General features: G+C 37.7%; 2 protein-coding genes across 2 annotated transcripts in view; both read left to right on the top strand.

Annotated features, from left to right (window-relative positions):
• LOC125233504 overlaps positions 1–15,140 on the top strand; it is a 521,975-nt gene that overhangs the window by 457,614 nt on the left and 49,221 nt on the right. The window lies entirely within an intron of this gene.
• Positions 6,870–8,936, top strand: LOC125233678. The gene is made up of 2 exons (XM_048139755.1): positions 6,870–7,751; positions 8,018–8,936. The coding sequence occupies exons 1-2, from the start codon at positions 6,911–6,913 to the stop codon at positions 8,023–8,025; spliced, it is 849 nt and encodes a 282-aa protein (XP_047995712.1). The 5' UTR covers positions 6,870–6,910; the 3' UTR covers positions 8,026–8,936.

Genomic DNA, 15,140 nt, shown 5'->3' with positions numbered 1-15,140 from the left:
GCGCGTGTTCCCGTATTCGATCCTGTGCTCATCTGTCAAAACCGTCGACTGAACCAACCCACGAAAATCTGCGTTCCGTTTGTTCGGTCCGCTCTCCATATCAGACTCAATCCTATTAAAAAACCTTGAATAAATTAAACTTCAAACCGTATCGACATTATTTATACTATTTAATAATAGTTATCACCACACGGGATTTAATAGCAATTCTTAACAAATCTTTGACCTTTTTCTATTTGTGTCTCCCCTCCGAACTACGTGAAACGAAACGCACCAACTTTTTCTATTTGTCAAATTCTGACTTATTTCTACCGTACATTCTCTAACCTATTTCATGTAACCAATATCTAATTACTTTTTTGGAAATACCAAAAGATATGGGATGTGATCGGATTTACTAAATTCTACGTTACAAAAGGAACATTTTGGTGTGCGCAAAGTCTAGTTCTGTTTTGTAATTACTGTGTACCAAGTCCTAGAAGTTTGACTTAGCCTAGTGTTTATATCGCGGCATATCTAAAGTTCAGGGCTTCTATATGGCCTAAATGAATGCAAAATTAGGAGTTCAGAAGGTAAGCCACGATTTTATATGGGCGTTAAGCTTCGGTGTATGTTTTCTGTGGAAAAAAACGGCATCGAAAACCGATGGTGATATTGAGGTTAATTTTCATATAAAATGTATGTAGTATCACTACAGTCCAATCCACAGACACACACCCCCAGACAACAAACACACAGACATAATAAGACAGTCAACAAACTTGCAAAAAATGTAAAAGAAATGGTCACTCTTATAAACAATGCCGCACTATACCTGGCATTGTCTGCTTCCAGTGTGGCCAGAGAGGAGTGCTAACAAGCACCTGCCAAAAATGTAATAGTACCACGAGCAGGCAACCGGAAGCAGACAATGTTCCAAAAAACTAAAGGCACCAGGAGCCACCAATGAAATTTCAAACATGCTATATTTAGGTGCGGTGACTCCTGGAGTAAAAGCAGTAGAAGGTGATAACCGGATTTATATAGATTTTAGAGTCAATTCAAAGATATACACAGGTCTTATGGATTCTGGAGCAAATTTAAGTATTATTGGAAACAATTATCATGAACACTTCTTACAAAGAGGATTTAATTTATTACAATATACTACCACAGCCACTTGTGCGAACCGCTCTGTCGTTAAGGTAATAGGAAAAATCCTACTACCACTTAGCTTCAGAGGGTCATCTTATAATATTATGTTCATGGTAATTCCAGAAGTGTCCGATAACTTTATTTTTGGCATGGACTCGATACTAACATTAGAGTTGATCGATCTCTTCAAGTTAAAAGACATACATATTTTAGATAAAAATGCAAGGAATGAACCGGAGCCAAGTGAAACAATATGTGCCATAGTTCCAAAACATGATCTTTCACCATTAGAAACAATTAAGTTAGACAAAGTAATAAATAAATTTAAAACGATTAGTACGGAAGAACGAGGTCTGGGTAAAACATCACTAGTAGAACATAGGATCACAACAACGGGCCCACCCATTAAACAAAGATACTATCCACTTTCACCGGTCAAATTGCAAGCACTAAATGAAGAAGTAGACCGGATGCTTCAACTTGGAGTGATAGCACCATCTAAATCACCGTGGTCCAACCCCGTTGTTATGACCCCAAAAAAAGATGGCTCTTGGAGATTTTGTTTAGACGCGAGAAAATTAAATGATGTCACAGTTAAACATTCATACCCAGTACCATATATTAACTCAATTTTAGATAATTTACGTGGCACAAGATATTTGAGTTCAATAGACTTATCAGCAGCCTATTGGCAAATTTCACTTTGTGATTCCGATAATGTTGACGGCTCCGGGACGTCATGCCAAAAATGTGCATTCGTGGTCCCCAACCGCGGTTTATTTGAATTTAAACGCGTTCCATTCGGAATTTCGAACGCAGGATGCGAACTGCAACGATTGGTGGACTCTCTTTTTCACCATAAATATGGCGAGAAGATATTCGCATATTGTGACGATCTTCTCATAGCCACCAATTCGTTTGAAGAACATTTAGCAATTTTGAATGATGTCTATAAGGCATTAAGCGAGGCAGGTTTAACCATAAATTTTAATAAATGCGAATTTTGCAAAGATGAACTGAGATATTTGGGATATGTAGTCGGTTCACAAGGTCTATTAACAGACCCACAAAAATTAGATTGCATAAGAAATTTCCCGCGCCCAGCAACAGCCAAGCAGCTGCGCGCGTTCATAGGACTCTGTTCATATTACCGTAGATTTGTAGCAAACTTTTCAACCATCATAGCTCCAATGACTGCCCTGATTGGTAAGAAGAAAGGCAGAGACACCGTAGACTGGGGAGAAGAAGCAGAGAAGTCATTCCAAGCTCTCAAAGAAGCTCTCACCCAGGCTCCGGTGCTCGCCTGCCCCGATTTTTCCAAACAGTTCCAAATCCACTCAGACGCGTCAAGCGTTGGCATTGGGAGTGTCCTCATCCAGGAAATTGATGGTGTTGAACACCCTATAGCTTTTTACTCAAGGTTGCTCACCAAGACGGAGAGAAATTATTCAACTACCGAGAGAGAGCTCCTGAGTTTAGTAGATTCAATAAACCATTTTAGACCTTACATAGAAGGTAGCCGTTTCATAGTAGTGACCGACCACATGTCCTTAAAATGGCTCAAAACGCTCAACAACCCTTCAGGTCGATTAGCGCGCTGGGCAATGCAGTTGTCATGTTATGATTTTGAAATAAGACACAAAAAAGGCTCCACGCATGTGGTACCAGATGTTCTATCACGTATCGAGGCAGTCACATTTCAAGGTGGTAGCAGTTCAAAAGATAATTGGTACAATAAATTATATAAAAATGTAGAATCAAACCCACTGTTCCATAAAAATTATCAAATAAAAAATAATATATTGTTTAGGTATTGCAAACCTACATCTAATTTAAATTCACATAACGATTGGAAAATAGTATTACCTAAGGAATTAATCCAAGAATGTATCAAAGAAAACCACGAGAACCTTACGGTCCATCCTGGAACTTTTAAAACATTATCAAAAGTTAAAGAAAACTATTTTTGGAAAGGCATGTATGAAGACGTGAAAAGTTATGTAGCCATGTGCGAAAAGTGTAAAGCTTACAAACACTCAAATCAACCTCCACATGGACACATGACAAACCAGAAAAAAGTCAATAAGCCTATGCACACTTTGTCCATTGACCTCATAGGCCCATTAGTTAAATCTTATTCTGGTCACGTCTACATACTAGCCATAGTTGATATATTTACAAAATATTGTTGGATTCACCCACTTAGAACTGCAACCACTAAAACAGTAACCTCATTTATAGAATCAGAGATTTTAAACAAGGAAGGAATTCCTTGTACTATAATTTGCGATAATGCAACAATATTCCAAAGTAAACAATTTAAAGATTTTTGCATTAGATACTCGATACCTAAAATATTTTATAATGCATATTACGCAGCCCAGTCGAACACCGTTGAGCGTTTTAACCAAACGATTCAAACCTGCCTAGCTATTTTAGTAGGACAAGACCACAGAAACTGGTCTAAGTACCTACCACAAATTCAGCTATCTTTGAATAGTACTGTTAATATTGCAACGGGGTATACACCATTTTTGTTGGCAAAAGGCCGTGAGATGATGACGGACGGCACGCTGTATTCTATAAGAAACGGCGTTCCTAATTCGTTAGATGATCTCCAGATTTCCGACCGGTCTGAAAGAGCAACCGCTCTCAACGATTTGGCAAATATTTTCCAGCGGGTCACCGAGGCTTTGACCAAAGCGTACAAACAAAACGCAGCACGATATAATCTGCGCCGTAGGGAACTGCGGTTAAGCGTAGGCGATATCGTGTGGCGTCGCAACTTCGTACAGTCAAGCGCAGCACATTTCTTCTCTGCTAAACTGGCTCCGCGCTTCCTGAAATGCAAAGTCATCAAGAAGCACTCGGATGTCGTTTACGATCTTCAGGAGATGGACACTGGTAAAATAGGAAAATATCATGTCAAAGATATAATAAAATTGCCACAAGGTGTAAGCTCGAATTAGTTGCAAATATTTTGGTAAATTTTTTTTGGGTAAAGTTATTATAAAAACCCACATTTTTTTAAAAGGGATCCCTACTTCCTTGGCCATAGTTGCCAAGATTTTTTTAGTGTTCATAGAACACACTTTTTATGTGATAACATACTAATTTTGACAACACAAGTCAAAAAAAATTTTTTTGGAACGTTCCCATTAAAACTAATTTCTTACATAACTGTACACCCTAGACGTCGAGGGTAGTACAAAATCATGGACTAAAACTCAATACTTTAGGAGAAAAAACGAAAAATAAGTTTTTTTTCTCAATATATTGAAAGCCTCAAGGCAAAAACTTAGGAATTTAAATTAGAAGTGCGAGACAGGAATAAGCCTCCACTATCTAAATAATTTAAAGTTGTAAATAACAAGTAATAAATAGTTACCAAGTTATTTTAAAATACTAGGACTGTAGGTTTAAGCATGTATATAATATTGCATGCTAAATTTAGTATTGAAATAATTAATGACTATGGTGAACTTACAACAAGTGACCCTGATCAAAGTACTTGGCACTTAAATGTTGTATAGCCATAGAAGCTTAAGGTAGCTCGTATTAAGTAGGTATGCTATAAGTAATTATAGTCATAGTAATTAAACTATTTAATTTAGAATTATCTTTAACGAACTATAGATAAAACCTTAGGTTAAAATTTCAGAAACCATAGTGGGACGCCACTATGATTTCAAACACTTAAAATAGGAAACAATAATAGTTAAGAAATTAGCTATAAAACGTATAAATAGGAATTATGGTCCAAGCGACAATAGTAAGTAACATAAGTGCATGATAATTATTAAAAAAAAAATAATAATAATTGTTGATTGGATCTATATTTCTTATTTTTTCCACGGTTACCCCGGCTGTTTCGGTCGAGTACTACTCTCCCTTTTTGCCGAGAAGGGGGATACTGTAGTGATACTACATACATTTTATATGAAAATTAACCTCAATATCACCATCGGTTTTCGATGCCGTTTTTTTCCACAGAAAACATACACCGAAGCTTAACGCCTATATAAAATCGTGGCTTACCTTCTGAACTCCCAATTTTGCATTCATTTAGGCCATATAGAAGCCCTGAACTTTAGATATGCCGCGATATAAACACTAGGCTAAGTCAAACTTCTAGGACTTGGTACACAGTAATTACAAAACAGAACTAGACTTTGCGCACACCAAAATGTTCCTTTTGTAACGTAGAATTTAGTAAATCCGATCACATCCCATATCTTTTGGTATTTCCAAAAAAGTAATTAGATATTGGTTACATGAAATAGGTTAGAGAATGTACGGTAGAAATAAGTCAGAATTTGACAAATAGAAAAGTTGGTGCGTTTCGTTTCACGTAGTTCGGAGGGGAGACACAAATAGAAAAAGGTCAAAGATTTGTTAAGAATTGCTATTAAATCCCGTGTGGTGATAACTATTATTAAATAGTATAAATAATGTCGATACGGTTTGAAGTTTAATTTATTCAAGGTTTTTTAATAGGATTGAGTCTGATATGGAGAGCGGACCGAACAAACGGAACGCAGATTTTCGTGGGTCGGTTCAGCTGACAGTTTTGACAGATGAGCACAGGATCGAATACGGGAACACGCGCGCTCCGTTGATTAATTTCTGATCCGGTCCCCGCCGCCGCCGCAGGCGGCTGATTGCGCCTTGACATGCTGCCAGGCGTAGTTCTTGTGTTGGTAAACTAAGAAAACGTATATCGCGTGTGAAGTGTGCGTGCGTGCAGTGTGTTGAAAGCCCGCGAGGCTCCCGAGTCCCCACCGTAGAGTACAGCTGACGGGACGTGGGCTGTATGCCGAGCGCTGCCGTAACGGTAGCGCCGGCGACCTCAAGGTGCTTTACACGTCCCCCCCCATCATTCGCCGGCGTCGTCTGACCGGCGCCTTTGGCGCGGGCGCGCCAACGATGCGCTGATAGCGCTGGCGTCTTCCTCCGCAAGCTACAGCTCCCGGACCCGGGCTGTGAGTCGCGCGGCGCCTGGTCCGCCGCCGACCAAGCTAAGGACTTCACGGGTCGCACTCGCGACCTGAACTACAGCGAGCTCGTCGCCCACCGCCGCCACCGACGTTCCGCCCGTACCCTGACGGTACCGGCGCTGCAAACGACGAGACCACGAGTTCGTGAGTGCACAAACATTTTCCCCCCGTTTTCTTTGGCCAAAGATACGCGTAGTCGTCTATCGTACAACACCGCGCGTGTAGACCATAAGCGGCTAGACCTTAAGTTTAACCGGCCTTGAGCCCATGTAATCGGCCCTTAGTTTTTTAGTCCTAATGAATTATATTTGCATGAAATAATATAATTCATTCTGCCAAATATTGTAATTGTGCATGTTTGAGATATAATGTAGATATTGACGATGCAAAAGCGGTCTATTTGATCCTACTTGAATAAATGAATTTTTATCTTTATCTTTATCTTATCTTTATCTATGTGGATAAAGCATCCCTCACGTTCTGGCAAGTATGTCAGTGTGAGTGACAGGTGTTTTATCCACGTTGATAAGATGATAAGTAATAAAGTTGGAAGCATAATCGCCCGGCAAGTATGGTATTAGGTTAGGTTCGTTAGGCATGGTTGCTGTAATAGATTATTGTATCTGTGGTGTTGCTTTATCTATGACACTTATAAAATAAAGATGTCTACTTGAATGTAACTGGAGTTTTTATTAATGAATATAATAAATACTATTATATGGCGCAGCCGGTCTATTGTGATGTGTTAAAAGAAGATTCAAGTGCTTAAGTTAATAAAAATGGAGTTAAAGCAGCCGCCGCCATTGTCTTTAGTGGGCGACTTGTCCCAAAATTTTAAACGGTGGGAACAGAGGTTCCTGCTTTATTTCAAGGCGTCTGGGGCCACAACCAAATTGGATAAAGATAGTCAAAAGGCATTATTACTTCACACCATCGGTGATGACGCGTTAGAAGTGTACAACACACTCGAGGTAAAGGAAGATGCGGATTACAACGAAATACTAAACAAACTAAGAGAATATTGTTCCCCGGTCAAAAATGAAACCATGCAGCGTCACCTGTTTTTTATGAGAGAGAAGAAGGAGTCAGAGTCGGTGGACGAGTTTGTCACAGCCCTTAAAACCTTAAGTGTTGATTGCAATTTCGATAAAATGAAAGACAGCTTGGTCAAAAGTCAAATTATTCGGGGTATAGGCGACACCAAGCTACAAGAGAAGCTTCTACAGGAGAAGGATTTGGACCTCCCGAAATGTATAAGCATTTGCAAGGCATCGGAGATTGCAGCAGAACATGTTAAAAAAATGGCCACTGAAGTTCAAGTACATGAAGTGAACAAAATATCACAAAGGTATGACAAGCAGAAAATTGAGAAGTCGTCGTCATCGTCGTCGTTCCAAGGACATCGTGACCGTAATGATAGATTCCAGGATCAGCAGCGACCCAGTCAAAGTATCAAAAAGCAGTGTCATCGTTGCGGTTATCATCACGGGTTTAAATGCCCAGCATTTGGGTATCGGTGCAAGAAATGTCATAGAATAGGACACTATGCTAAAATGTGTCAAACAAGAAGTCAAGTGCATGGCATAAATGAAGATAGTGATGACTCAGACATTGTCATAGGTATGGTACAACATGATAAAAACTTAAAGAAATGTTTATTTGAGCCATTGCGAATAAATAATAAAATTGTAGATGTTAAGTTAGACACTGGAAGTGACTGTGATGTAATGCCATTACATATTCTAAAAAAGTTGTCATTAGATCATAAAATAACAGAAAGTAGTTCAAAACTTTGTAATTACAATAACTCAAAAATTGAATGTATAGGACAAGTACTCTTGAAATGCCAACTAATAAATGGAAAAAATGTTCAACTGTTGTTTCAGGTGGTTGATGAAAACTCAATAGCAGTCTTAGGTTACAAAACAATATTTGCACTGAAACTGATGAAACGTAAGTACTTAAGTCAAATTAAACTTGATGTAAACAGTGACTATGAACAGATTATTAAGGACAATATTGATTTGTTTGATGAGGAATTAGGTCTATTAAAAGATGTAGAATATGAGATAAAGTTAAAGGATGATTATCAGTCAAAAATTGAACCCTGTAGAGGTGTACCTATGGCATTACATGAGTCGCTCAAAAGAGAACTTGAAAAAATGGAAAAATTAAATGTAATCAAAAAAATTTCTGAACCCACAGACTTTGTTAGTAATATAGTAATTGTAAAAAAACCTGATGGCAAATTAAGAGTATGTTTGGATCCTAGCAACCTCAATAATTGTATAAAAAGAGAACATTTTAAATTACCAACTTTTGAAGAGGTATCGGCTAAAATGGCTGGTGCTACTGTGTTCAGTAAGTTAGATGCTTCAACTGCCTTTTATTTAATCAAATTAAGTGAGAAAAGTTCAAAACTGTGCACTTTTGCCACACCATTTGGTCGATACTGCTTCTTAAGATTACCATATGGATTAGCTTCAGCTCCAGAAATATTCCATAGACATTATAGTCAAATATTTGAACAGGTGTCTGGTTGTGAGGCTTTCATTGATGATTTAATAGTTTATGGAAATAGTAAAGAGGAACATGACAAACGTTTGTTAGAGGTACTGAAAATTGCAAAAAATAATGGAATTAAATTTAATTTCAAAAAATGTGAATTTGGTGTTTCTGAAATAACTTACTTGGGACATATATTATCAAAAGACGGCATCAAACCTGACCAAAATAAAGTACAGGCCATATTAAATCTTGAAAAACCCAAAAATGTAGCGGACTTACAACGGGCCCTAGGAATGATTACATATGTTGCCAAGTTTATTCCTTCATTATCTGAAGTTTGTCATCCGTTAAGAAAATTAATAAGAAAAGATGTTGATTTTGTTTGGACTAAAGAACAGGATGATTCTTTTAAGCAGTTAAAGGATATCCTAATTTCACAACCAGTGTTGCAATTTTATGACCCTAATAAAAGTTGTAAATTATCAGTAGATGCTTCAAAAAACTCCTTAGGTGCGGTTTTGCTTCAAAATAATCTTCCTGTTGCGTATGCATCCAAGGCAATGACTCCCACTCAACAGATGTATGCACAAATTGAGAAGGAAATGCTTGCTATTGTCTATGGATGCTTACGATTTCACCAGTATGTTTATGGCAAAACTATAGAAGTAGAGTCTGACCACAAACCCTTGGAAATTATTTTTAAAAAGCCGTTATGTGACGTTCCACTGAGGTTACAAAGAATGAGGTTACAATTGCAAAAATATGACTTAGTTGTAAAGTACAAGGCAGGAAAAGAACTATTATTAGCAGATTCGCTATCACGTAATTATAACAATTCTAAAGATGATAATACAATTTTGGATGATTTAGTAGAACCTCACGTTAGCATGATAAGATGTAATATGAAAATTCGTTCTGATAAATACAATCACATTAAGTTAGAAACTCATAAAGACCAACATCTGACTGAACTGACAAAATACATAAGAAATGGGTGGCCAGATTTAAAAAAGGTACCAGATTACTTAAAACCATACTATACATTTAGGGAAGAATTGTTTATTTTCGATGACTTGATTTACAAAAACAGTTGCCTGGTTATTCCATTATCATTAAGACAAGAGATGTTAAACAAAATTCATTACAATCATTTAGGCATCGAAAAATGTAAAGCCAGAGCCAGAAAGTGCTTATTCTGGCCTAAAATGACAATTGACATTGAAAACAAAGTTGCTAATTGTAATACATGTAACAGGTTTAAAAAAAATAATTCCAAGGAGCCTATGATTATAAGAGATTTTCCAGATGTACCATGGTCAATGCTAGGGTGTGATGTATTTCATTATGAAAACGATAACTATATAATAGTAGTTGATTACTTTAGTAAGTATGTGGAGATAGAAAAATTAAGTGATTTATCAGCTGAAAATACGATCAGTGTATTAAAAAGGATATTTAGTAGACATGGCATACCAGATGTACTGTTCTCAGATAATGGCACAAATTTCTCAAGTCATAAATTCAAAGAGTTTGCAAGGGATTGGGAATTTAAACATAAAACTAGTAGCCCACTCTATGCTCAGTCGAATGGCCTTGCCGAAAGGTACATACAAACAGTAAAAAATATCTTTAGAAAAGCTGATTATGAACATAAAGATAAAGATCTTGCTCTGTTAGAATTTAGAAATACACCAATATTACATTATTCGGAGCTCAAAACTCCGTCAGAATTATTAATGGGTAGGCAAATAAGAGGTTTACTTCCTACCAAAGAAACACATGAGAAAAATACTAACGAGGAAAGTAGATTATATAATAATGCTGCTAAACAAAAATATTATTATGATAAGAATACAAAAAAAATGCCTGAGTTAGTACCAGGACAAAATGTTATTATAAAAGATAACTCAAGCAGAAAGCCTAATTTATTTGGAAAGGTGTTAGGTAGAGATGAGAGACCTAATTCATATATTGTAAAAACAGAAAAAGGAAATGTTATTAATAGAAATAGGAGGTATTTAATACATAACAAGTCGAATGTAAACATCAATAACAGTAATGACTATTTCAATGTGAGCTATCATAATGAACCGGTCTGTTCTGAGACGTCTGAGCCGATCAGTTCACAACCTGATAATGAGGTAATTACAGATGAGATAGTATTGAATAAGAGTGATAGTGCAGATGTGAGTCTGGATACTTCAATTCACAGTCCAAAGCAAAATAGTACTGATGTATCAATATCAAAAAATTGTGAATCTGAAGTATACAGATCAAGAAGTGGTAGAAATGTTCAAAAGCCTAAGTTCTTGTCAGATTTTGTAACTGATTAAATTTTAGTTATTTGTTTAGGTAGCTTAGATACTAATACGTTAATGTTAAGAAAGGAGATGTAATAGATTATTGTATCTGTGGTGTTGCTTTATCTATGACACTTATAAAATAAAGATGTCTACTTGAATGTAACTGGAGTTTTTATTAATGAATATAATAAATACTATTATAGTTGCGGAGGAGTGCCGAAACGTGCCTGCGACCTCGTCCTATAGCCCTGAGGCGGCAATCGAGGAGTTTTAGTGGGTAAACTATGGGTCTCATTAGCCTATTAAAAAAAAAGGTTCGTTAGGCATCTTCAAATGGCCGAAGACCAAACTGAAATCGCTTGAAAGTTGAAAATTAATAAAACGAAAAACTACTGTGTACATTTTATGTCAACTTGGCAATTTCGCTTGATTTCGTCTACGTTTCTACGGCGTTTCGATTCTACGTTGCCATTCGGCTAGCACATTTCTGCGGCATCTGTCATTCCATACATTTTGTATACTTTCGTTAGCGTTAGCGTTTCGTTATCGTAATACGAAATGGCATTCGGCTAGGCCTTCAGATACTACTTTGATGGTGGCAATTTACTACATCCTCTTTTTCCATCTTATTATATATTTATGTGACAATTTGACAAAACACTAACATTATGTGCTTTCTCGGGACTCAGACAAGTAGTCGCAGGATATGGAAGTCGTAATAAAATAGTACGTTTAGTAAGTTTAAGTCAAACTTACGTTCGCATTTATAAACCTTATTGATTCGTATTACAGATTTTCTAACCACTGATGTATTTATCATCATAAAAGTGCACGGTACAATTTACTACTCCCTAGTGTATACCATACCACCACATACCTATTCTATGTATGAATGCATATACGAGACGAAACCCCGTCCTTAGTAGGCTGTGCGTTCAACAAGTTTTTTGATCGGAGCGCTACGATCTCGTTCAGTCAAACTCCCACAACTAGTTCGCTCTTTTGAATCTTTTGCTCATTTAGTTCAGCCAGACCAGTCGACCGTTGCGGTCGGAAAGATCAGAACGAATGGGACCGAGTATTGTTTTAAACATACGAATAGTCTGATAGTAACATTCGGGCCGAAAGGTTGTAACAAACCGAACTTGTTAAATGAAAACTTGACTTTTTTTGTCTGCTCTGCTTACTCTCGGTCGGCGCAGTCACACTATTGTTCGCGATCCAAACCGCTCGTGTTCGCCGATCCTGTACTGAACTAAATGAGCAAAGACCGATTCTCACCAGCACGGAAAGATTCAGTTCATTTCGATCATTGATGGGATTTTATTCCTAACAGTTCATAGTTCGTGAACGACACAAGCCTAGTCCTTAGTACGAGTAGGTACAGACAAGGTTACCTCGAATGGCCTTATTTGGCACACTCGATCCATAGCGATTAGTCGATGGATCGTTAAAACCGTCACGCGGCATTGAGGTTTCGCTAATTTTGAGCCGGAAGGATGCAAGGTTTTAGCTAACAGGAAAATTTGGCAATAGGATGTCCTGTTTTTTTTTTTAATTCTTACCTACACCTAAATCACACCTCGGACACTGGCGATCAAATATATGAAAGAGGCGCGTTCCTAGCACACATAAGCTCGTGTCAGTGAACGCGTACCATGCTTGTATGAGTTATGACAGGTCGACTCTTCACGTTTTTGAGAGGCGGTAACTGTGAGGTAACCGAGAGCGTGTGGTTGACACTTTCAGCGAGGAGCGGAAGTGGCCATACTGTACTATAGTACTCTTTATTATACTGTGCCTAAATTGAGAACTTTAACCATTACACTTTCGAGGAATAAACTCATTGGCGTTCGTATCCTAAAGAAGAAATATTATTTTGAAAGCAGCCGGGCGATTATGCTTCCAATTTTATCACTTATCTACGTGGATTATAACCGAGCTCATATAACCCGGCAACCTTCAAATCAAGAGTGAACAGGCATCTTCTGGGCGAGCTCACTCCATCGTAGGCCACGTCTTTGCCTTTGGCTAGTCTGTGGTCAAGAGTAAGCCCATTTATAATAAAAAAAAAAAAAAAAAAAAAGATTAATCATCCGTCACGTTCTGGCAAGTATGTCAGTGTGAGAGTGACAGGTGTTTTTAACCCCCGACGCAAAAACGACGGGGTGTTATAAGTTTGACGTGTCTGTCTGTCTGTATGTTTGTCTGTCTGTCTGTGTGTGTGTGTCTGTCTGTGGCATCGTAGCTCCCGAACGGATGAACCGATTTAAAGTTCGTTTTTTTTGTCTGAAAGCTGAGTTAGTCGGGAGTGTAAGAACACTCCCGACTAACTCAGCTTTCAGACAAAAAAAAGCTAAGAATGCACATGGCTAAGAAGCCATGTTTCATGAAAATCGGTCCACTATGTCGCGGTCGGGGGTTTTTTCAAAATTTTAATTTTGTGGTTATATCTACGTTGATAAGTGATAAAATTGGAAACACAATCGCCCGGCAGGTTCGTTTTTCATCATGTACCTTGGTACTCTGCTCGTTACTTTATGAGACTTCGCTCATATTAATGATTGTACAGGATCTATTGAGCTCTAAGAGGGACAAGGTCAAGGCGCACTGAAGTATTGTCTTGTGCGCTGCTCGTACTCACAAATCACAGTATAATTTGAGCTACTGTTAAACATTTAATTGTGATGTTTTTTCCCCGTATTAACCGTAGGCCTAGCACATGATTGGTGCGCGACACGTCTAATTGCATTAATGACATAACGACGCGATGGATAGTCTATCTCACGGCGACATACTCTCGCGTCAATCATATGATAACCCTGCAGAGTAGACTCTTCCTTCCGTTACCGACGAACAAATTTTTGGTAAAACGATAACAGAATGCAAAAATAAATCAGGACATGTTTTCATTCTAATATGATCAGAAGATCTCGATTCCGAGTAGGAAAAACATTAAATTTAACGAATACCTTAGAAAAAAAGTCGTGTATCACTTTACTGTTTAGCTAATCATATAGGATCCACTGGTTGGCACCGGAACAGTAGCTAATCGTGATATATCAACTGCTTTTAATAAGGTCATTCGTGGCAACCTCGCTAGTGGGTATAGTCGGCGTTCATTTTTGTCATACATACAATCACGTCTGTATCCCATGATTGAAACAAAAGTACTCTTGGCATTGAAAAAATCGAAACTGTATTTTTTTGTCTAATTGATTACAAAATACATGAAAAAAAAAAGTATTTTTACTTTTTGATAGCAACATATAATATTCTCACTTGTACCTTTAACTTATAAAATAGACTTAAAATAGAATATCAGGTAAATAAACAACAAAAACATACCTATGAAAGTAATTTGAGAGATAAACAACACAAGTTATTTATGTAGGTAAGCGAATTCGAAGCTCAGTAAATCAAAGAATACAAATCTGTATTAACGACTATATTCCAATGGAAATGCCGTAAAAATGATAAATATTCCTCATACGCGTTCGGCGAGTGTACATTATTGCATTAACATACAATCCGTGCGTCACTGACTCGTGTCGTGTGGGCAGGCTTTTAGCGTCGTGAATTTGTAGGCGTCTGATTGCACCTTTATAACCTGCGGGTTGATGTGTCCTCTATTTTGTGAGACAGCTTGTACAGTTTGCCAAGAAAGTGGTTTACCACTTTTCGATTCTATTTGGAACACATGTCAAAAAGTGGTACCTAAACCATTTTTTTGGCTGACTGTACCTACTTGTATTGTTAGCTGTAAGTTAAGGTTAAAAGCAGGTGATGGACTATTCATTATTAGGGACTACCTAAGAGTATCTACCTATATTATATGACCTGTCTACCTATGTAGAACACAAAACAGCATTGCAAAAGACAATCAATTAAATGTGATCTAAAGAGTAACGCCGTGGCTTGTTTGGGCGACGGTCGCGCGATGGTCGCGCGACGGCGATGCGACGCATACGAAATCAAACCTTATCGATATGGAAGTATGAGACGCGACGGCGACGGTCGCGCGACCGTCGCCCACGCAAGACACGGCGTAATAAGTGAAAGGATCCATGCAATCATCGATCAGCAAAAATACCTACCAGACTTAAGTTTTTCCCATGCACATAACTTTCTTAATTATGTTTTTTTTACACATTATGGACGATTTTGTTTCTATTAAGTTTAGTTTTACTTATTTTAT

The sequence above is a fragment of the Leguminivora glycinivorella genome, chromosome 14 (assembly GCF_023078275.1).
Source record: "Leguminivora glycinivorella isolate SPB_JAAS2020 chromosome 14, LegGlyc_1.1, whole genome shotgun sequence".
NCBI classification, from domain to species: domain Eukaryota; kingdom Metazoa; phylum Arthropoda; class Insecta; order Lepidoptera; family Tortricidae; genus Leguminivora; species Leguminivora glycinivorella.
Note: the sequence above shows the minus strand (reverse complement) of the source record. Positions and strands in the feature narration are given on the sequence as shown.

Bases quoted from the DNA above. Each gene is read 5' to 3' on its own strand.
- LOC125233678 (XM_048139755.1), top strand. From the start codon at position 6,911: ATGGAGTTAAAGCAGCCGCCGCCATTGTCTTTAGTGGGCGACTTGTCC.